At 48.2% G+C, this 24,041-nt stretch overlaps 1 protein-coding gene across 1 annotated transcript; it reads right to left on the bottom strand.

Annotated features, from left to right (window-relative positions):
• Positions 1 to 87: 87 nt before the first annotated feature.
• Positions 88 to 24,041, bottom strand: Kif18b (kinesin family member 18B). The gene is made up of 17 exons (XM_052756978.1): positions 22,468 to 24,041; positions 21,210 to 21,404; positions 12,225 to 12,551; positions 11,267 to 11,424; positions 10,859 to 10,963; positions 10,450 to 10,560; positions 10,175 to 10,372; positions 9,889 to 10,065; positions 9,237 to 9,311; positions 9,006 to 9,103; positions 8,430 to 8,598; positions 7,933 to 8,048; positions 3,537 to 3,736; positions 2,754 to 3,279; positions 1,668 to 1,751; positions 1,135 to 1,220; positions 88 to 913 (listed from the first exon to the last, which is right to left on the bottom strand). Exons 3-17 carry the CDS (start codon positions 12,541 to 12,543, stop codon positions 837 to 839), a joined length of 2,499 nt encoding a protein of 832 aa, XP_052612938.1. The 5' UTR covers positions 12,544 to 12,551; positions 21,210 to 21,404; positions 22,468 to 24,041; the 3' UTR covers positions 88 to 836.

Raw genomic sequence — 24,041 nt, 5'->3', positions numbered from 1 at the left:
CCGCCCGGCTCAGCTTGAGATCTTAAAGGATCTTACGAAAGGAAAGTGGCACTAACCTCTGAGGGTATAGAAGGAAGAACACACTCCAGAGGTGCAGATGATTTAATAATCATTACAGGAGAAAAACCTATAGATCTATAGGCATACACCTGTGTGTATATACATATAAATATTTACATATAAATACACATATATGGAAAAGTCAAGGACACTTAAATACCAATGTAACTAGCTAGCATTTATATATAAGTGGTAACATTAATGCTACATTCCCCTCTCTTCTTATACACTGGGTGTATGGCTCGTGTTTAGTGAGTGAAAATAATATAAACCAAAGCACCTGTCATGAGCTATATCATCAAGGGGTGAGGCGTTCCCACCCCAGGCTGTGGGCACAGGGCTGAAGATGCCCATCTCAAACACCAGAAGAGCTGAGCAGGACTTGTCCTCATCCTCCACCTTCACTGTGGAGTCTGATGTCAGACATGAGGTTCGGGGGTAGAGAACAGAGCATAAGAGTTCCTTGCATGGAAGGCTTTGGGAATGAGAAAGCATGACAGGATCCTTTAATATAGCCACATGTTTAATACTCACAAACGAATATATATATATATGTCAAGAAGCTGAGTGTAACAGATTACTAAAGAGGCAAAGAGCAGGTGGATGGTTGGGGAGGGGTGTTAATACCGGCAAGGCATGTTGGTGTTAATTGTTCCAAGGGCAGGAGGGCAGATCAGGGCTCATGGTATTGGCAGCACCAGACCAGAGAACGCTGTCAGCCTAGAGGTGTTGGCGGATCAGGATGAGCTTGGAGGCCTCGTGGTCAGGATACCCAGTTAACAGCACTCTGTCACACCAATCAGTCCCTTATGAGTCCTCTGGTCACCAAGGCAGTGGGGACTCAAGGGTGGTTCTGTAGGCCAGTGAGACACAGAGAGGTACAGAAGGACAAAGTGAGGCTATGTCCCAGACCCCCTGCCTCTCATCCCATCCTCCTCCTCCCTCATCAGGGTTCCTGAAATGCTTGGAAGTATCTCAGGTCCTTCTTCCACCTGGGTCTCCATTCACCCTGTCCTACATTCCATTTTCGTCCGCCACCACTGCTCAGCTCTACTTGTCCCTAGTTCCAGTTACCTGGGACTGTGAAGGGTCCGTCTGGCTTCTTCAAAGTGCTGCTGGGGAGGCGGGCAATGCAGCTGCGGCCTCGGGAAACTGAAGACCTGAAGGCAGGGAGGCAGGGAGGCAGGAAGGTGGGAAGGTCACAGGCATGTTCTGGACTGTGGGTGTACATGGAAGGGAGGCAGCTGGACACTAAACCTCAAGGGCAGAAGCTGAACAGCAGTTTTCAAAACCACCTGAGAATGGCAGATGCAATGAGGAGAGGCTTGTGGAATGAGGGGCACACAAGGAAGCTTTGGTGAGAGAGACAGTCGGACCAGTGCATCAGCCAATGAACGATGCCTATCTCCCTCATGGCTAGGGGTCTAAGGCCCATATCTTCTCTGGGAAAACCAGAGATGATTCCAGCCAGAGAACTAAATGCTGGGCCTGCTTACAGGACCTCGGCTGCTTTCTCCAAGGAGTCTAGAGAAAACCGGGTGGGGGTCTGGGCTTAGTTGGTGCCCACTGATCTGGTTAGGGCTTTTCTGTCCCACCTCCAGCCTCACCTCACAGTACGCCTCTTCTTGCCGGCAGTGGTTGTAGGTAGAGAAGATTTGGGGCCCTTCATGGTGAACGTGAGCACAGGTGCACTGTGGGGGTGGGAGAGGCAGATCAGGAGGGAGCCAGAAATGCTACTGACCAGTCTCCTCTCCAGCCCTGAGCTTGCAGGGAGGGAGGTTGGACCAAATGACCTGAGGCTTCTTCCTGCTCAGAAGTAGCCTCTCTCCCTGCCTCTCTTAGCCTGGGCTGACAGCTGAGTGACAGCCCCGTTCTGGGAGAACATCCAGATGTCAGTTTCTGGTGTGTCCTGGGAGCTGGAGTTCAAGCAATCTCACCCTTCCACCTGCCCAGCTCTGAGCTTGTTACTGAGCTGGTTCAGAGGACATGGAAGGTGTGGGGCTGTGGGTGGGCAGTCTGCCGGCCTCGGCCTCATAGCCCTGCCGCTTGCTCAGTCCTGAGCTGTTGCCATTCCCTTCCCCTATCATGCAGTTCAAGGGCAAAGGTAACGGCTTCACCTTTGCACTAGCAAATACTGAAGAAAAGTTTTCCTTTCTTGGTGTGCCACATCTCTTTTTGGTCTTTTGAGACAGGGTCTCTCTACAGAGCCCCGACTATCCTGGAACTCACTACGTAGACTAGGTTGGCCTCGAACTGACAGAGATCCGCCTGCTTCTGCCTCCTGAGTACTGGGACTAAAGGTGTGCAATACCACACTCAGCCTTCCTTCCCTATTCCAGATGCTGGGATAGAAACATCTGGAATACAAGTAGATGAAATAGGTATCTGTCTGTGGGTTCCAGAACCAAAACAAAGCCTAGGAACAGACAGAGCTGGGCTTGTTAATTCCTGCTTCCCTGATGACCCTTCCTAAGCTGGCGTCCCATTAGCTACTCAGGAGCATGCCATGAACCATCACAGAGTTGGCAGGATGAGGCACGGGCACCAGGTACTCTACAATCAGCCATGGTGCCACACAACTGCATGCTTTGCTTTCCTGGGCCTGGGCACAAGGCTGACGAGTGACCAAGGGGAGGCAGGTGGCAAATGCCTCTGTTCCAAGAGCCAGCTGCCTTCCACCTTCTGGGACTCACCTGGGAATGAAGGGCTGGTCTGTGCAGTTCAGCTCCTGGGGGACTTCCTCCCAGCCAACAGGATCATGGAAGCTGGGTTTGAAGGGGGACTCTTCGGAGACGGTGAAGGTGGTGTTGAGGTCACGAGTGGGTAGGGCGAGAGGAGTGGAGCAGTTCTGTAAGGCAGAAGGGCCCAGGGGCACCCGGCTTTTAATGACAGTAGCTGGGCAGACCCGGGAGGAGGGGGAGGAGGCCCTTTCTCCTCTGGGGGTTCTGGGCTCGGAGGCAGGCTGGGCCTTAGGTAGAGATCCCCTCCTCAGGCAGGGGAGGAAGGACTGGCGCTGGCGCTTCATCTCCTGAGTCGGGGCTGGTGGACTGCCCGGCTCTGTGGGGCTCAGTTTCCTCTTCTTCTTCCTCTCCTCGGCGGGCTTTTGGAATGTCTTGTCTGAGGTGCAGTCAGGTCCGAGTGGGACTCCCAGGGTGTGCGTGAGGCCATTCAGTTGCTTTGCCATGGTCCGGGTGACAGGACCACAGTACCCTGAAGATTCTGGACAGGGAAGGAACATGTGAGAAGGGACCTGGGGCTGGCCAGAGAGGAGTGTATGGGACATGGGAGCAGACCCCAGAGGCAGAGAGAGCCCTTAACTCCTCAGTTCTCTCTGGCCTGTTTGTGCATAGAAAGCCAGTCTGAGGTTCCAGTCCCCCACACAGCATGCCCCAGCAGCTGAGGCCCCAGCCCACCCCGTGGCTATAGGTGAGCCTTAGAGATCCAACAGCAGGCGAGACAGGCAAAAGGACACTCACTGGACTCTGAGCACTCCTGAGCTAGGGGGTGCCCCCTCGCCCGACCAGGAGCCCTGGGGCTCTGAGCCCCAGGTTCAGTGTTCTCATGCACCAACTGCTGCAGGGTCTCAAATTCTGAGATCATGTCAGGAGTCAGGAGGTTGGCTGCCTGCAGCAGGGAGTATTGTTGCTGGGCCAGGCACAACACCCGGAGGGCCAACCTGGAACAGACGGAAGAGAATCTGTATGTAACTTATTGAGAACCAGGCTGAGCAGGTCTCTGTGCTATACACTGTCCATCACTCTATACCTGGCTAGTCTGCCAGCTCCCTCCTGCCTTGCCCCAGACCAGTTTACCTGCTTTCACCCTCCTCCTGGCCATGAATCCTGTTTTGGCATACCCTTACCAAAGGCCAACACCTCCACAGGTAATGGTGGGAGGTGTCACCTATTATTCATGCCCTATGTCAAAGACAGTCACCTGGGAAATAGAGAAAAGGTGCCAAGTGGCCTTGAACTTGGGAGCTGAGTTCCTCCTCAGCTCTGCCACTTAATAGTGCTGTGGTCTTTTTGATCTCATGTAGCCCAGAGTGGCCTTGAACACGATACATAGCTGAGGATGTCCTTGAACTCCTGATCTTCCCTCCAGTCCCCAACTCCCAAGTGCTAGGATTACAGAACTATCATCTCTCCCCTCAGGATAAGACAATAGTTAAAAGAACCCAGATCCAATTAGTCCTGTTCAAATCCCAGCTCAACATGTCCCGTCCGCAGGGTCTTCACTGCACCTGTTAACTTCAGTCTCAACAGCTTTAAGATGGGGTGGTAACAAGTACCACTACATCACAGGGCTGCTGGCAACGTTAACTGAGGTATTGATTTACAGATTTATTTATTGGGTCTTCAAGACAGGGTTTCTGTGTGTAGTCCTGGCTATCCTGGAACTTGCTCTGTTAGGACCAGACTAGCCTAGAAATCCAAGATTCACCTACATCTGCTTCCAAACGGAGGGAATTAAAGGGGTACACCACCACACCTGGCTTTGTTACTATGGTTTGAGACAGGATCTCACCGCATAACTCTGGTTGGCCTGGAACTCAGAGATCCACCTGTCTAGCCTCCCTTATTCTAGGACTAAAGGTGTGAGCCACCATACCTGGCCTAAGTGACTCATTTTACATGCAGAATATTTAAAGGATGCCTGGCACACGGTAAACTATTACTTCTGTGAAATGGTGTCTACCTTGTTGGAATAAGGGGAGACTAAATAAGAGGCTATGTTGATTGTGGCTTTGAGAAGACCCTGGAAATGCATTTGGAGATGTGTTTTCTAGCTAATGGTTGGGATCCTGAAAAAGTGTGTGAAAATCAACACACATTTCACATGTACCAGGGGACTATTTAGAGGAAATTCTGAGGGTAATGTGATTATTGATATTGTAAATTTAGATTCTCATAAAGTAAAATTTCTTCCTCTAAGGCACGCCTGTGATAAAAGAAATAAACACAATTACCTTGGTAAGGATTATTCATGGCAAATGATTTATCCCCAGGTAACCACCTGTCTGGACTCTGAACCTCTTCACTGGCCGTAGTCAGTGTGTGCTCAGGAAACACAAACTCATTTGCCAAAGCAGCCTCAAGGCCTTTCTTTGTGAAAGCAGGTAGGACATTAATTAACAAGGACACAGCGGAAACTCGGTATCTTTTTGAGCCTCTATTATGAGGAAGATCTGAATTTGTTTTGTTTTTCAAGACAGGATTTCTCCGTGTAGCTCTGGATGTCCTGCAACTTGCTCTGTGGACCAGGCTGGCCTCAAACTCAGAGATCCACCTGCCTCTGCCTCCCAAGTGCTGGGATTAAAGGCATGTGCCACCATGCCTGGCTAAGATCTGAACTCTTTTTATTTCTTTTTAAGATGTTTATTTATTTTATATATACAGTATTCTGTCTGCACACATGCCTGCAGGCCAGAAGAGGGCATCAGAGCTCATTATAGATGGTTGTAAGCTGCTATATGGTTTCTGGGAATTGAACTCAGGACCTCTAGAAGAACAGTCAGTGTTTGTTCTTAACCTCTGAGCCATCTCTCCAGCCCGATGTGAACTCTTAAAAAGAGTGGGCATCGGGAGAAATACATGGGCCTGGGTGTCAGACGACTCGGGTTGGGCTTGTCCTTGCTCTGTGCCCTGGACAAAGACTACAGCTCCCCAGTTGACACATGGACAGCTGGGCTTTCAAATGAGGTTTCCAGCACGTGTAAGACAGAGCACCTGTTTTGTCTGTCCTGTGTGGAGGACCTCGGCATCGGACCTCACGTGAAGAAAGGCTTTTTTACGCCTGGGGTGGTGGCGCCTGCCTTTAATCCCAGCGTGGGAAGGAGAAGCAGGTGATCTCTGAGTTGAAATCAGTCTAGTCTACATAGTGAGTTCCAGCACAGCCAGGGTTATGTAGAGAAACCTAACCTCAAAACACCAACCAACTTGCCAGGCGGTGGTGGCGCACGCCTTTAATCCCAGCACTCCGGAGGCAGAGCCAGGTGGATCTCTGTGAATTCGAGGCCAGCCTGGTCTCCAAAGCGAGTTCCAGGAAAGGCGCAAAGCTACACAGAGAAACCCTGTCTCAAAAAACCAAAAAAAAAAAAAAAAAAAAAAAAAAAACACCAACCAACCAACCAATAAACAAATAAATAAAATAAAAAAGAAAGATTTTTACCACAGGGGGAAAAAAAAAAGTCTTGAAAAACTGAACTGGAAAAAAACTCTCCAATCTGCTCCATGCCCTGGTGGCCTAAGACTCTGAGCTCTAATGAAGTTCAAGGGAAATCACTATTATCTGGCTATCAGAGCTTTTCCAAATGCACAGGACACCACAATGCTCTGCAGCAACTGAGACTTGGGATCCTTTGTCATATTTTATTAGTATTTCATCTCAAAGAACTTAGCATAAGAATTGTGATTTTCGCCGGGCAGTGGTGGCGCACGCCTTTAATCCCAGCACTCGGGAGGCAGAGGCAGGCGGATCTTTGTGAGTTCGAGGCCAGCCTGGTCTACAGAGCGAGATCCAGGAAAGGCACAAAGCTACACAGAGAAACCCTGTCTCTCGAAAAACCAAAAAAAAAAAAAAAAAAAAAAAAGAATTGTGATTTTCAGCTGGGCAGTGGTGGTGCACACCTTTGATCCCAGCACTAGGGAGGCAGAGGCAGGCAGATCTCTGAGTTCAAGGCCAGCCTGGGCTACAGAGCAAGATTCAGGACAGCCAAGGCTACACAGAGAAACCCTGTCTCGAAAAACCAAAAAAAAGAATTATGATTTTCAAATCACAGGCAGAGCAAAAGTGATGACCAAGTAACCTCTCTTTATAATGGGGGACACCAAACAGAAAGATACTGCGTCATCCATGGGAGCCAGTAGTTGGGAGGCCAATGGGACACCCCACCCACATATCTCTGCCTCCTCACTCAGGGTCCAGGGAGTTGGCAGCAGGAGACAGATAATGAGCCTTTGATTATTCAGGCCGCAGCATTTTTGCTGAGTCGGGAACAGACACTCCCCGACAAGAAATAAAATTAAGCAGGCCCTTCTGTCCGGAAGCTTTAAATACACTGCCTAGTGTGAACCGTGCAGGGGAGGGGAGAGTGGGGCTGACAGTAGCAACGCTAAGTGGCAGGGGATTGGTGCACTGGGGGCCATGGGAAAACGAGAGAAAAGCCCCTCTGTGTGGCCCAGAAGAAATGGTCCAAATCTTTCCCTCTTTGGCTTAAGGGTGGAGGATCTTATTTACTTCTGGAGAAGAAATAGCCGCAATCTGTTGTTGAGAATGCACTGGAAAACCTGACTCATGGTTACCCCCCCTTCTGCCTGCGGCCTGGCTCCTCCTGGCTGTACAGGGACAGCCGCTCTGCAAAGACACTGGGCCCCAGCCGCCTGCCAGCACCCCCAACAGCCTGCCCGACCTAGCTCAGTTCTTGCTGTCTGTCAGGGTGGGTGTGCATGCGTGTGTGTGCGTGTGCGTGTGCGTGCACATGTGACTGTGTTGCCAACGGTGGCAGAATAGTGATGACAGTAAGAAGACAGAGTCCAGGATCACAGCAAGGGCTGGAAAACAGCCATGGGGTGAGGGTGAGGAACGGGGACTTGAAGCTAGGCAAGGTGCCTTAGGCCTTTAATCTCAGAACTAGGTAGGCAGAGAAAGGTAGATCTCCGAGTTCAAGGCCAGCCTGGTCTACAGAGTGAGTTTCAGGACAGCCAGGGCTACACAGAGAAACCGTGTCTCAAAAAACCAAAACTAGAAAGAAAACGGGACTTAACTGTCAGCTCAGAACCGACTGGCATGACATTCTGAACATCAGCTCCTATCCGAGGAGGCTAACCTGTCACTCCCCACCGTGGACTCACTTGCCGACAAGACACCTACTGCTTAAAATGATCCCCGTCCAGTCTCTGTGGCGAGTGTTGGCTCATGACCGACTTCGGCTGCAAAGTCACACTAGGCGACCCTGGCAGGTCCGGCTCTGGCATCTGGGTTGGAAACTAGAGAAGGAGGCATTAGTAGTGTAGCCAGGATGATCTCCTAAAATCCTTCCCCTGGGCTGCTGACATGGCTCAGCAGACAAGGGGGCTTGCCACTAAGCCTGAAAACCTGGGTTCAATCCCTGGGATCCACATGATAGAAGGAGAATAAACTGTCACAAATTGTCCTCTGACTTATACACATGCACTGTGGCATGGATACACACACAAAAAAAATAAATAAATGTTCACAAATAAAGAAATAGAATCCTCTGTCCCTTCTCGCAGCCACTTTCAAACACAAAGCACCTGGACTTTGTGAAGAGAAAGGGGAGTTGCCTTAATGATATTCCACCAGCCCAAGTCTTCTCAAGGCCCAGGCTTCACATCCACAAGTGCTACCTGCTTGTCCTGTAGGGACTGCTCCTGCTCTGAAGCATTTTCTTCCACAACCCTCTGTTCCTGGGCCTCTGTCTCCAGGTTCTCCTCTTGAAGGGTTCCACACTCTGCATGGAGTCCTGGGGTGTAGGACTGGCTGCAGTTCCCAGGCTGTAATGGGGAGCTCGGAAGGCTAAGGAGGAAGTGAATTTTGAGAGGTTTAAGAGGGAGAATAAGCAGGGGGGCCGGAATGTTTTGGTATCTGGTGGCAGAGTCCATCTGCAACTCTGGAGTAACAAATGGTAGCCGTTGGGGGGAGTGGGAGGTGTCAGTGACTTTTCTGGTTTAAGAGACAAGGACACCCAATCCCTGTGGACCTTCTCCTGATGAGGGGACACTGTTTGCTTATATGGCTGGGTGTTAGTGCTTCATCTAGGTAACTATTAGTTGCTAGTTGCTGGCCCCGGCTAGGAACCCCTTGTTTTAGGTGCTAGAACACAGGCAAAGGTTCGTAGCCCACCAAGGGGCAAGAAAAGAATGGGGCTCATTCTCTCTGCAGTTGATTTGAAGGGTGAGGCAGGAAAGGGCAGGCACACTCACTGTTGTGGTATGCTCAACTTGGGGGACCGTGGGGAGTGCTGTTGCTGGGCCTGGGCTCCTGCCTCATACACCTGGAGCTTCTCCCTCAGGGCAGCCACCTGAAACAAGAGCATCCCAGTCCTCAGAGCCCCGGATGACCACAAGCACCAGGGGTGGGCACAGAAGCCAGCAGGACCCCAAGCTTCTGGTTCTTGTCCCCTCCCCAAGTCTGCCTCCAGAACTGCTCCTCACCTCGGCCTGGAGCTGCTGGCAGATGGTGGCATATTGGCTGATATGATGGTCCAGGCTGATCACGTTGCTCTTCAGCTGAGGTGGGGCGCACAGAAGAGATGTTTGTTTATTTAAACAAATGACAATGATCACCATGACCACAGGCTGTGTGGGAAGCCTCACTCATGTTACCGTGACTAACTCTTTCAACTCAGGTAACGGACCAGAGGTCTACTGTAACGTACTGCCTAGGACCACAGCAAAGGGCAGAGGATTGTGTGGGGTCTGAACCCTGACTCTGACCTTCACATTAGCCAGGCAATGGCCTGCTCTGTAGCAGCTCCACATAAGCATGGTTCACTGCAGAGACAGGCAGGGGAGACCAGAATTCCTCTGCTTTTGTCTGAGTCAGTGTATATAGGTATTGATACTACTTTATTGGAAATAGGGTTCTGTTGCCTGTAGCAAGTCTGGATATCCTGCCTCAGTATAGCTGAGGTCTTCCTCAGGACAGAATATTACTGCTTCTATCACAAAGACCATTCGTGAGTCCAGGGAACTTTCCTGTGCCCGGGAACAACGGATAGGAATCTAAGGGCTGTCTAGGGCTTGTCCCCACCTCCTCTCAGGTTGGGGCTCCCTCCACATGCAGGACATCCCTGCTGGCATGTACCGTGAGTCTGATCTCCTTGGCACGGTCAGCATATTTGAGGGTGTTGTAAGTATCCTCGTAGGTCAGGCTGGAAGGGCTGACGGCCGCAATCATCACGGTGCGGCAGTTGCCCCCAATGGAGTCCTTGAGCAGGCGGGTCAGTTTGCTGTCTCGGTAGGGCACATGAGACTTGCGGCCCTGGGGCAGTAAGTGGATAGCTGGGTTAGACTGCCCCGTGCTGGGAAAGGGACCACTGATTCAGGTGCTCATTTTCTGTTCTGGAGGTGCTGAGTCTGCTGTGCATTACCTTTGCATCGGCCAGGGCATTGAGGACATTGATGAGGGCTAGCAGAGAGCGGTTGATGTTGGCACCCTCCCGTAGCCGCTCTCCTTTGGCATGGGTGCTAGATGCCCGCTCTGAGCCAGCCAGGTCAATCAGGCTCATCTTGGCTACTTGAAGGGCCTGGGTCAGTCCTGGAACCCGGTCCTGCTGCTTCACAAAGATCTGGGGGCAGAGGGTAGAAGTGAGGGATGTAGACATCAGGACCCCCAGTCTTAGGCTGAGCACATGCTGCTGCTCACCTGGAAGATGGCATGAGAGCGGGAAGACGTGGCGTTGGCATCCGTGGGGTGCTGTGTGCGGCTGCAGTTGCCCCTGGTCAGCATCTCCAGTAGCTGTGCAGCTGAGGCTGGCTACAGAGGAGATACCCAGGGAGGGGCTGTGGTCAGCATCTCCAGTAGCTGTGCAGCTGAGGCTGGCTACAGAGGAGATACCCAGGGAGGGGCTGTGGTCTTACCACCAGGGCTTTTCTCCTGGCAGGAAAGACTGTCCTTCAGAGCCTGTCACCCTCTATTGCTACTCCGCCACTGCCGCCATCACCATAACCACCACCACCACCACTACAGCATCCAGGAGACTCCCAAACTGCCATTTGAGGGAAGCCCAGAGCACCAGCGGAGTGACTGGCCACACCTGAGGCCCAGTGCATACCTGGTGGAAAGAAAGCCCCGGTACCACCACTCCCTTATCAGGGTCCTCACGGATGGTGAGGGGTCCTTTGGGCTCCAGGAGGTCATGGATCTGCTCATTATATACCTTAGGAAAAAGAAGAAGAGGAAGAGACCCGAGGAAGAGCACCGCCCCAGGATAGCAACAGGGCACAGACTGGGGGACTCGGAGGGGACAGACTTAGAACAGGTGCTGAGACAGTGGCCCTGAGAGCAGCACTTTGCAGGTTGTGTCAGATGACAAGGGCAGGGAGGACAGGGTTCCCTCACGTGGTCTCTCACTGGGCTCTATCTGTGTGCCCTGGACCCTCTTCCCCAGGTACCACTCCACTGCCTCTTCAGGTGTTCCGAGAATGAAGTATGACGTGGGCCAGAGAAGTGGCAGCCCTACCTCCAGGTAACTGATGAGGACCTCGAACTGTTTTTCTTCCTGACGGGCTTCAAGACGCCTGTATAGTTCCATGGTGGTGAGGTACATGATGCCAGGGTCTCCCTCCCTTCCCAGCATGGTGTGTGTCTTCCCGGCCCCAGTAGCTCCATAGGCAAACACTATAAGGGACAAGATGGGGAAGAGGGAGGCAGTTGGGCCAAACCCACCTCTCCGAGGGCTGTCCCAGCATATTGCCACCAGGCTCAACCTTCTCAAGTCCCTTTCCCCTGCTGTCTATGACCACAGTACCAAGGCTTCTACCACGGGTATTCCCTCAGTGCTCAAGTCCACCGGTGTTCTCTCTGGACCTATCCTGGCTCCCTATAGTCTGTGGAGTCCAGGGCAATAGGATCTTTTTCTTTTCTTTTTTCTTTTTTGGTTTTTTTGAGACAGGGTTTCTCTGTGTAGCTTTGTGCCTTTACTGAACTCACTCTGTAGCCCAGGCTGGCCTCGAACTCACAGAGATCTGCCTGCCTCTGCCTCCCGAGTGCTGGGACTAAAGGTGTGCGCCACCACTGCCTGGCGGCAATAGGATCTTGATCTGCACTGGAGTTGAGGACTTTCCCTTCCTCTCCAGGCTGGGAATGCTTTCTGATGGAGGTCCACGTTTTTTTTTTTTTCTTTTTTTTCTTGCCATCACACTCCTGGGTTTATAGTGCATACACACACACACACACACACACACACACACACACACACACACACACACACACACACCTTCCCTCTAGAGTGTTGTACACATCAAGAGTTCAAAACCATGTCTAACTAATTGGCTCCTACGGTAGACTAGGACCCAGAGGAAAGCATTGCATAGTCAAGTGAATGAATGAAACCCCAAGCAGAGAGATCAGAAGATCCATGGAACTCCTCTCAGACAGAAACAGATAGGTAAGCCCACTACCCAGCAGGCAGTTCTCACCTGAGCAGTTGTAGCCCTGGAGGAAGCTGTCAAGGATGCTGTGTGTAGTGTGCTGGAACACATCCTGTTGAGTGGCCGCCTCGCCAAAGACTCGGTCAAAGACAAATGTCAGGTCTTTGCCCTTCTTCTTGGGGCCATTGTGGGAGCCAGTCCATTTTAGGCCAGGAAACCCCCCATCATACTCCTCAGGGTCAAACACCAGCACCCGCTCATCTACCACCTGAATCACAGGCCGCCGCTGACTCTCTAGCTCCCTTGGGGTGGGAGGCCTCACCCGAACGACCACACGCACCACGCTGTCTTCCACAGCCATCACCATGGCAACACCTGTGCAGAGACATGACTGAGGTGAGGACCACGCCAACTCAAGAGGATGCGTTAGTACTGAAGGGCTTTCCCCGCCTTCCAAGTGGCTGACCTCCACTTACTTAGTCCCCAAGGGAGCAAGACAGCAGTATCAATTATTATTATTATTATCACTATTATTTTTAAGATAGGGTTTCTCTGTGTAGCCTTGGCTGTCCTGGAACTCTTTCTGTGGACTAGGCTGGCCTCAAACTCACAGAGATCCACCTGCCTCTGCCTCCCCAGTGCTGGGATTAAAGGTGTGCACCACCACCACCACCACCACCACCACCACCACCACCTGTCAACAGTATCAATTATTAACACACATTTTTCTCATGTGAAATACCACACTTGTCATACTCGAATGGCTATGCTTCCAAAGGTCTTCTATGGACTTCCTATATTTTCCACTAAGCCTTTTGGCTTCAGAGGCAGTGAGATGGCTCAGCAGGTAAAGGTGCTTGCTGCTAAGCCTAATGACGTAAGTTCAATCCCCAGGACTCCTGCAAGTTGTCCTCTGACTCCAACACATGCTTTGTAGCATGGCCCCTTTTGATAAATAAAATGTAATAAACAATTTGTCTATACTCATACCACCACCATACTTTTCCTACTGTTAGAACACACTTTAAATCTAGTAGCAAGACTCCCTCACTGGACTTTTTCGTAACATCTTAGTATTACTAGGCATTTGTTATGCTATTTGTGACTTTCTAAGAAATTTTATTGGCACTAGCCCTGGTTATGCACGACTATAATCCTAGCTACAGGAGAGGAGGAGGTGCTAGACCAAGCGTCGGGGCCTGCCTGGGCTGCAGAGAGAGGTCCTGTCTCGGATAACAAGTAAATGAGAAGGGTGGAGTCAAGTGTCCGTGAAGCTCTGGCTTCCATCCTAGTACCGAAGGGGAAAGAAAAGAAGTAAACTGGAAGTTGGGCTGTAGTGCAGTGGAACACTTATGCTCGCATACGTAAGGCCCTAGGTTTGATCCCCAGCACCACTAAATACATATATACACACATATCTAAATACATAAGAAACCAAAATCGTATTAATTTAACCCCAACCCACAACACCCTTTTCCTCTCAAAAATAACCCTGATGTGATTACAGCTGAAATTACATACTTATTGAACAGTTTAGGCTGGGTGTGGTGGCGAATGCTTTAAACCTAGCACTGGGAGGCAGGGGTAGAAGAATTTCTCTGAGTTCTAGGACAGCCAAGGCTAGCTAGACTTAGTCTCAAAAAACCAAAATCAGCAAAACGTTTTAGGCAAAAATGTGGCTATTAATTATTCAAACACGTTCTATGCCCCTCAAGATGTTCTCTTTTTTAAAAATTCCAGATATTATGTAATTACACTTTAAAAATATTTTATTTTCACTTTGTGTGTGTGTGTGTGTGTGTGTGTGTGTGTGTGTGTGTGTGTGTGTGTGTGCAAGCCCATACAGCCTGTGAGGCCAGAAGAGGGCACTAGATGTTAGTTGTGAATCCCTGATGTTGGTGTTGGGTATCAAATTCTGGTCCTCTGAAACAATTAATGTTCTCAACTGCTGATCCATTTCTCCAGCCCTGTGATTACTATTTTACTATCATCCCCAAGTATAGATTTAATTGCTTTTCAAAAAAAAGTCCATTTATTTTTGTGTGTGAGGAAGTCAGAAGCCAACTTTGTGGAGTTGGCTCTCTGTGTCCACATTTCCACGTAAGTCAGGATGCCGGAGTTGTGCAGTGAGCACCGTACTCATGGAGCCATCTCACTGGCCCAATTTAATTGCTATTATGAATGGAGTATCTTCCAACTGAGCTTTGGATATGTGTCTTGTATTTATTACCCTCAAATTCTCTTATTTAATTCCAGGACTTTTTTTCTTTTTTTGGTTTTTGTTTGTTTGTTTTTTCAAGACAGGGTTTCTCTGTGTAAGAGCTCTGGCTGACCTGGAACTCACTTTGTAGACCAGACTGGCTTCAAACTCACAGAGATTCACCTGCCTCTGCCTTCTGAGTGCTGGGATTAAAGGTGTATGCTACCACTGACCAGCTTAATTTCAGTATTTTTATGTTTCTTGGACTTGCCAAATAAACACTTACGTATTTGAAAATATCTCCCCCCTTTCTCTATATGTAAACCAACTTTTTTTTCTTATTTAAAAAAAAGTCCCTGTGTATGTATGATGTGTGTGCATGTATGTGTGTGCGTTTGTGTGTGTTCACATATGTGAGTACAGGCATGTGTGTAGAGGTCAGAGAACACATTGCCTCCACTCGTACAGCAAGTACCTTTACCGGCTAAGCCATTTCTGCAGCCCATTCTATTATTTTAAAGAGTTGCTATTTGAAAGATCTAGAACTTCAGCGTCTTCTCTCTCTGGGGTACATCATTGGCTATTACTGATATCAAAGCAACCACGTATTCTTAGGGGAAAACCTGCCTTAAGTGTAGTAAACTTGCAACGTTCTTGTTTGTTTGTGTTGAGACAGGGGCCCATGTACTCAGGCTAGCTTTGAACTTGCTAGGTGTCTCCCAAGTGCTAGGATTACAGCTGTGTGCCCCTATACTCAGTAAGGGCAGACAACTGTAGTCAGCAATTCTCAGGTGGCTTTTTTTTCATTTATGCAATGATTTTTACTTTTATGTTGTTTTTTTGAGTAGGGTCCCATGGGGCCCATGCTGGTTATTTTTTTCTTTTTAAACTATGTAGCTGAGGCTAGCCTTGAACTCTTGATCTTTCTGCTTCTACTTCCCAAGTGCTGGGATTGATTACAGGAATGTGCCACCACTCCTGGCTTACTTTTATTTTTTTGAGATAGAGTTTCAACATTCAAATGAATGGTCAAATATGTCTATTCTTTCCTTTTATGACTTTTTTTTTCTTTTTTTTATGACCTCTATGTCATGTTTAAGAAGACTTTTTTTTTTGCTGGGCTGGGGAGGCAGAGGCAGAAGAGTCAATCTCTGTGTGTTGGAGGCCAGCCTGGCCTACACAGTGAGTTCCAGGGCAGCCAGGGCTACATCGTGAGACCCTGTCTCAAAAAAAAAAAAAAACGCAAAACAAACAACAATAACAAAAAAAAGACATTTCTTCTCCAAAGCAACAAATGCTTTTTTTTATACTCCTGTCCAATACCTTCCTTCCTTATATTCTTTTTTCCAGCTGGCAAGCAATTATCTGAAGATCATTTATTGAAGATTTCTTTCCCACCTATTTCAAACGCAAAATTTAACACAACTAATTTTTTTTTTTTTTTTTTTTGGTTTTTTCGAGACAGGGTTTCTCTGTGTAGCTTTGCACCTTTCCTGGAACTCTCTTTGTAGACCAGGCTGGCCTCGAACTCACAGAGATCTGCCTGCCTTTGCCTCCTGAGTGCTGGGATTAAAGGCGTGCGCCACCACCACCCAGCACACAACTAATTTTTTTATAGAGACATGTGCTTATTTGTGAGTTTCACTCTTCATCCTGGCACACTGCGGTTGGAGTCCCCTGTAATGGACCACCTCTTGCACTTTTTCTTGGTTATTCTTGGACATCTTGCCTTGCATATGATTTTAAAATTATCTTGTGAAGCTCCATGAAGAAAATCCTGCTAAGATTTTAATTTGGGTTATTTTTAATTTATAGGTTAATATGAGAAGACTTGGTGTCTTGACGATACGGAAGCTTCCCACCTAGAACTGCTGTCTCTTTCCACGCGCTCACAACTTTATAATCTTCAGTAAAATTTCATAATTTTCCTCTCGTGAGTATCGTACATTCTTGATTCGGTTTATTACTAGTTATTACAGTCTTTGTTATGTGGTGAATAGACGCCTTTTAAAATTGCATTTTCAAAACCATATTTTGCCAGAATATAGGAAAGTTTTGAATATCTGGATGCATACCATGCAGCTGCCTAGAATACCAAATGTTCTTATTAGTTCTAATAGACTGCCATTGATTCTCTTAGGCCTTTCAATTAAATGATAATATAGTTTGCAAATAAAGACAGTTGCTTTCTATTTTCAGCTGTCTTTATTTGGTTGCCTACCCTCCACTGCCCAGTAGGGATGTAGGGATGGGTACTTGGTGAGATGATTTCACGGTGTCTCTCTCTGAATCTGTTGATGCGGACGGTAATACAACAGATTCCCCAGTGTTGATCTGGTAATAATTCCTGAGGTTTCCAGCCTGTAGTCATTTGGTGTTCCTTCACACCTCTGTGCCTGCCTCTTCATTTCGCCTTTGAGTTTTGAGGATGCAGGCAGGAGTCAGTCCGTTTAGCCCAGTTCTCGGGACGTATTAACACGGGGAAGTAACGGGGCTGTTCCTGAGGGATATGAACAGATGAATGCTTTCCCAATAAAGGTTATATCTGCTGATCAGTCATAATGAAGGCCATTCAGCAAAGTGGGGCTTCTTCTGAGTATTCTGGCCAACAGCGCGGGGTTTTCTTGGGGAATGAGGCAGAAGTGAGCTGATTTGAAACTCCTGTTCCTTTACCCCTAAACTTCACTTCTTCCCAGCACCAAACAAGGGAAAGATATCAACCAACAATAATCCTTTTATGTGTGTATAATCCAGTTTTCGTCCCAGCAATCGGATTGTCATAATAAACATATTAGCAAGTGCACACTCTATCAAGGTCTGTTCAAAGCACTGCACACATCATCTCCTTTTATCTCCACTGCAATCCCACAAGATGGATAGTATTATTACACTCATTTTTCAGTGAGGAATTGAGACAGAGAGGGTTAAGCAACTTGCCCAAGGTTCCAATACGAGTGAGTGATGGAGCCCTTAGCTCCAACCCAGGCGGTCTGACCGCAGAGTCTGCTGTCCTGTCTGATAATGATATTATATATTATGCTCTGATGATCAGAGGGTTTTAATAGTCCCTTATGTTTGTATAATAATTATAATCCCTTTTCTGGGACTAGATTATGTGCTCTGAAAGCACTTGCAGATGTATGGACTACACCTAATTTTCGACACCAGAGTTCCTTTTTCTTGTTTTTACATTCACACCCTCAGGAGACCTGCTTCTCTGTGGGAGAAGTAAAGGCAGAGCAAGCCTCGGTCTACACTGGCTGCCTCCCTGGCAGTTTCAGAGGCCCATGGGGAGGGTTCTGGCTGAGGAGGAGGCGCAGAGCAGCCTAACATTCTAAGCAGGAAATTAAAAAGGGCACTGGCAAAGAGTGCGCATAACCTTTACAGCTCTCTCCTCCCGCCTCCCGAGGGCCAGAGGGGCCAGTCTGTTTGCCTAATGAGATGTTTTCTTTCTTCCCAAGACAGTGCTGGGGGCACCAGGTGCAGAATGTAGGGTAACACTTGGCATGGGTGCCTCAAGGACACCTGGGTCCTGGTCTGTGTGCTGCATCTGACTGGTGGGGTGGTCTTTCCAAGAGCCACACCACCCGTCAATGTCACATCAGCTGCGCACTTTGAGAGCCAGTGAGAACAGCTACCAATCTGCTCCCACCCCAGGGGGATGAGGAGATTAATGAGAGACCGTTTGTCAAGTTTGCTTTGATCCTCGCTTGGAAAGAGCATTTCAGCCCAAAGTACAAGGGAGATGATTCTTTAATAAGATCTTCAGGGTTCTCAGGCAGGCACACTCAAGTCCTATTTCTAACCCTAGGCAGCTCATTAAAACCCAGAGGCGAGTGTGCTGCTGCTGATCTGGGGCTGGGAAACCAGGATTCAGATGTTTTAGGGGTGGCTTCTTTTGCCCACCCTTGTAGAGATGAGATCAACTTCTGAAGGCCCTGGAGGAGAATTTCTGAGGACTTGAGGGGATCCCCCTGCAGACAATGAGAGCTGAGAAGGAGGGGAATGAAGGGGTACATTCTTCAGACATGACTGTTACAGGCGCAGCCACAGCCTCTTCACTGATTTTTATCATTCCTTAGGTTAACTCATCCACGGACCCCAGGTATTTGGGGACCTGTCCCAGCATGCAGCAGATGCTGAATAATACTCGTCCTACGAATGAATAAGGGCCAGAGAACCCAGTCTGAACCCCAAAGCCTAGAAATAAGTATCGTTGCTACATTTACGGAGTGCTTTGCTGAGTGTGTCTGTATGCTAAGTACTCTGGGCTAAATGCTTTACAAATGGCTTCTTTTAGCTTTCTCAACAATCTCATTCTGTGAATAGGATTGTTCCATGTGACATGGAAGGAAAACAACCCATTAAAAAGATGGTAAGCAAGGCCAGAGTCTAAGCTCACTCAGAGGCACTACTCCATCTTTACACACTACTTCTGCCCTTCCATCAGTTTAGTACGTTTTTCTGTCCCACTTCTGGGCTTTGTATGTCCCTCACCTTGGTATCCATAGAACAGTGTGCTACAATAATGGACTCCTCCTATGCATGGCTTGATTTTTAAATAGAAAATCATAGACTATACTTTTTCTATCCAGGGCCGGGTGTTGCACACACCAGGCAAGCGTCCTAGCGCTGAGCTGTTTAATAGTTCCGTCTGTTCTCTTAGCTTGTCATTTTCTGTGGTCTGGCTAGAGACTCTGCTCAGTTTGGCCTGGAACTTAAGATCCTCCTGCCTCAGCCTCCCAAGCGCTGGGACTACAAGTGCATGCCACCATGCCTCTTTGCTTGTTCTTTCCTGTCTTACAAATCGTGATTTAGTCTTCTTGTCTTACAGTTCTGGCTAGGAACTCTATTACAGTATTGAACGGAAGCAGCAATAGTGAGCATTCTCCATCTTTCCTCGTTTTACAAGGAATGCTCTTATTATTTCATACTTTGTTAGTTTAAAGACATTTGTCTCCATTTCCAGTTTACCTCCACATACACAAACATAGACACTGGATGTGGACGGTGCTGAGGACTGAACTTAGGACCTTGAATATGCTGGTTTCTGGTTCCCAATGTTTTATTTGAAGTTTTAACAACTACACTTATTTTTATGTACTGGTAATTTTAATCATGTTCAACATAAAGTCCAGAATCTTAAGACAGAATGAAAATGTTTGCTTTTCTAACTGACTGTAAATATCTGGGAATTCAGTGGGGGTTTTCATTTGTGTGAAGGCGAATTTTAAACTAATATAATCTCCTCATTGGCCTTAGATCAATTAAGAAGTTTTACAACTTCTATTTGGGGAGCAATGGGGTGGGGGTGCTGAGAACTAAACTCAGGCCTTAGGACACACTAGGCAAGCAGTTGCCACTAAATCACATCCCTGACAACATGTGAGTTATCTTTTCATTATAATTGTGATGTTCTATTTAACCGAGTTCAGTGTATTTTTTAAATTCCCAAATGTGAATTTCCTTTTGTTTGTGTTTGGTGGGGGGGTTGTTTTGAAAGAGTTTCACTCTAACTGGCCTTACACTCAGAGATCCTCCTCTTACGCATCTCAGGGGCTGGGATTACAGGTGCCGGGGTTACAGAAGTGTCTTACTATGCCTAGCTTGTATTTATAATTTCACTGATTGTGGAGAATGTAGTTTATACAATATTACGATAATTATCCACAGTTGCTGTGCCACCAGATCGAGAGAAGCTTTACAAATGTCTCTAACAATATGCTATACTTTATTTATACTAGGGCTGGGAATGAAGCTCCTTGGTAGAGTGCTCATGGTCTTGGGTTTGATCCCTAGACTGTGAAAAGAAAAAGTACAAATGGATAAATTAGATAGTATAAAAAACCAACTAATTGAGAATGAGACACTTTAAAAACCTGTCTGGGGTGATGGGGGTGGGGTGGGTGTCGAGTTCAATAATGAAATAGGCAGAGAAGAAATGGCATGGGGAGACTGATTGAAGGAAGTGGTGTTAACACCGAAAAGCTCATTCAGAAAAATGATAGGTCTTCTCCGAGTCAGGCGTAACTACTCTATGCCTCGGTTTCTCAATATGCAAATTGTTAAGTAAGATTATCTGTCTCACCAGGTTATCGTTAGGCTTGAATGAGTTCGTTTCGACCTGAAATTGAGTTCATTTACGTGCCCAACAAATATTAGGCATTGCTAGTAAAATTATATGACACAGCATCTCCCCGTGACGCACAGAACCAATAAGTTCAATAAACTAGTTTAAGGTCTTTGGCACAGACCAGGCTCTACCTTTTAAATGTCACGTCAGTAGTTTAACGCTTAAAAAAAAAAAAATCGATCTTCCTGGTATAACACAGACCTGGTTTTCTTTCATTCCTTTCCTGTCTGGTTCACAACAGTATTTACTGGGTGCCTCGTAATCAAGTTGCAGCAAACCCCGACTCCCGCTCCACGCTCTCCGCCCCCCCCCCCCCCCCCCCGGGCGCACACGGCTGTGTAATTCACTCTGACAAGACGTGTGGAGACGAGCTTGGCTACCCCATTCTCTTCCGCAGGGCGTCCGAGCTCCCCAGTTCTGGCAGAAAACCCAATCCCACCTCACGCTCGAGGAGGCTAGCTGCTACAGAGCCGGGTGCATCTTTCAAAGGATCCGTGTACATGAGCAGGCCCAGTATGGGTCCCGGGCCGTGGACGCAGGGGTCGCGATCTGCTGTACATCTGATGTACAGGAAGGGCCCTCCTACTGGTCCCTGACCTTCCCAAACCAGCGCTGGTTCAGTCGGCGGTAGCCCGGCCCGCGCGTCCGAGACCTCCGCACCGACCCCACGGGGCCGTGCCCACCGCGGGTCAAAGCTTACCTTTCGTCGGTTCCAGCCGCTGGTGTCCCTCATGCGTCCCTCCGCCACAGACCGGAGCCCTCGGACCCCGGATTGAGTTTCCCCGTACCCTCTTCCACCGAACCAACCTTCTTCCGGCGCGGCGCGTTCAAATTAGGCGGTCCGCTCATCCGCGCTTCCCATTGGTCACCGCCGAGCTCGCTGATTGGCTGTTTCCTAAGAAACAAAGACAGCCCGAGGTGCGCCTGCGCACTTGTTCTCTTGCTTGCTGGAGGCTGTTTGGCAGAGACTGAACTGACCAGAGTTACCGCCAGAAGCCAGTCCCTAGCTGTAATACGAGGGACCCTGTCTCTGTCATATGTGTGCCGAGCTCAGCATCGGTTACAGCGAATTCGACAGGATTTCTAATCTGCTGCTGTGGCCTAAATGGGCATCCTTCTATCTGTAGTGGCGGTTCCTTTAATCACTTCTGGGCAAAGGTAGGAGCATCTGTGTGAGTTCGAAGCCAGCCCGGTCTACATAGCAAGTTCCAGGCCAGCCAGGGCTAGAAAATGAGACCTCTACTTGCTCTCTATTTTCAGTAGTCTTGGTCTGTCCTCCCTGTGGCATTGATGTAGGTCCGGGACATCTAAGGAAGGTAAAGTTTCCTCCACCACAGCTGTCCACAGGTTAGTAGAATCAGAATTTAATACCTGGTTGACGTGACTCAAACTCTTTATTCACCTAACTGGACCCAAAACGATAGAACAGCACTTAATTCAGTGAGGACCAAACAAGAAAATCGAGTGAAGGTGCCGTTACTACACAGCAACACAAACACTAAAGAATCGGTTGTAGCCGGGCGGTGGTGCCGCACGCCTGTAATCCCAGCACTCGGGAGGCAGAGCCAGGTGGATCTCTGTGAGTTCGAGGCCAGCCTGGTCTACAGAGCTAGTCCAGGACAGGCTCCAAAGCTACAGAGAGAAACCCTGTCTCGAAAAACCAAAAAAAAAAAAAAAAAAAAAAAAAAGAGCGGTTTGTTTAAGGATAGTTTTCTGGTTAAGGATTGCCTTCCCTTAACCAGATTTGTCTGTACAGAGGTGTGAGGGTATCATAGAGGGTTTAGGACCTTCAAGGCCATTAAGAGAACAAGCACCAAGTCTGGCATTTTTTTTTACCCCCCCTCATTCCCCCCACCCCCGGAGCTGAGGACCAAATTCAGGGCCTTTGGTCTACCACTGAACTAAATCCCCAACCCCATAAGTAAAAAATTTAAAAAGACATAATGTGAGCAACACACCTTGTAGACGTTCAGTGAAATGGTGCTAGGTGTTCTCATATTCGTTCAACGATTTGTTATGACAGCCAGGCTCAGAGAATACAGAGATAAGTGATACATGGAGCTCACAATCTGTAGGCGGAAATTAGATATTTATCAGGGGTGGGGATTGTGGTCCATGCTAAGGCAGAAGAGGCGGAATGTTACAAGTTCAAAGCCAGCTTCATATACATAGTGCTAGGCCAGCCTGAACTATAGAGTGAGCCCCTGGAAAGGGGTGGGGAAGAAGAAGTAAGAGGTGGGGAAGAGGAGAATTAAGCACTAACAATAATGTAGTATGATTTAGGCTATAGCAAGAACATACTGGGCAGCCAGACAGTGGTGGCGCACGCCTTTAATCCCAGCACTCGGGAGGCAGAGCCAGGTGGATCTCTGTGAGTTTGAGGCCAGCCTCGTCTACAGAGCGAGATCTACAGGAGGACAGCCAAGGCTACACAGAGAAACCCTGTCTCAAAAAACAAAAACAAAAACAAAAAAAAAACATACTGGGCAATGGTGGCTATGTTAGCTGAGGTACAAAGAGAGGTGAGGGGATAGTCCGGCAAAGTGTCTGTTTCTTGGATCTCAGAAGCCAAGATAAGAGAATTTTTTTGGTAAGAAGGTCAATTGACCTACAATTAGCCCAGTAAGAATTTCAAGGCCTAGGGGCTGAAGAGATGGTTCAGTGGTTAAGAGCACTTACTGCTCCTCTAGAGGACCTGAGTTGGGTTCCGAGCACTCATTTTGCAGGGCTCACCACTGCCTCTAACTCCAGCTCCAGGGGCTCTGACACCCTCTTCTGGGCTCTGCAAGCATCATCTACATATGCATGCACATACCCACTCACAGACAAATACATGTACACATAATTTTAAAAAATCCTTATAAAAAGAATTTCAGTTGGGCATGGTGGGGCATACCTTTAATCCCAGCACTCAGGAAGGCAGAGAGGCAGGAGGATCTCTCTCTGTGAGTTTGAGGGCAGCCTAGTCTACAGAGCTAGTTCCAGGACAGTCAGGACTACACAGAGAAACCCTCTCTCAAACCACACCCCATCCAAAAAAAGAATTTTAACTGGGCATGGTGGTACATGATTTTAATCCCAGCACTCAGGAGGCAGGAGGATCACTATGAGTTTGAGGCCAGCCTGGTCTCCATATTGAGTTTCAAGATAGCCAGGATAACATATACCCTGTCTCAAGAAACAAAACACAACACAAGGATTTTAAGGCTTAGGGTTGAACATATAGCTGAATGGTAGAGTGCTTGCTTAGCAATCAGGAGGCCATGTGTCTGATCCCCAACACTGTAAACTATATATGTGGGTACCCACAAACTCAAGGCAGGGCTGGCATGGTGGTTCAGTGGTAAAAGCTGCTAAGTTGATGATTGGAGTTTAATCCCTATAATTCCTCATGTTGTCAATGCCTTCCAAATGCCTGTTGTGGTGTGCATAAATTAATGTGGGGACAATGAATGAATAAATAAATAGACCTTAAACCCGAAGACTGTGTGCAGTTTTAGCCTCTGTCTTCTGGTCTACATCTTGTGGGGTG

This window comes from Peromyscus californicus, unplaced genomic scaffold (assembly GCF_007827085.1).
Source record: "Peromyscus californicus insignis strain IS unplaced genomic scaffold, ASM782708v3 Scaffold_3__1_contigs__length_106647218, whole genome shotgun sequence".
NCBI classification, from domain to species: domain Eukaryota; kingdom Metazoa; phylum Chordata; class Mammalia; order Rodentia; family Cricetidae; genus Peromyscus; species Peromyscus californicus.
Note: the sequence above shows the minus strand (reverse complement) of the source record. Positions and strands in the feature narration are given on the sequence as shown.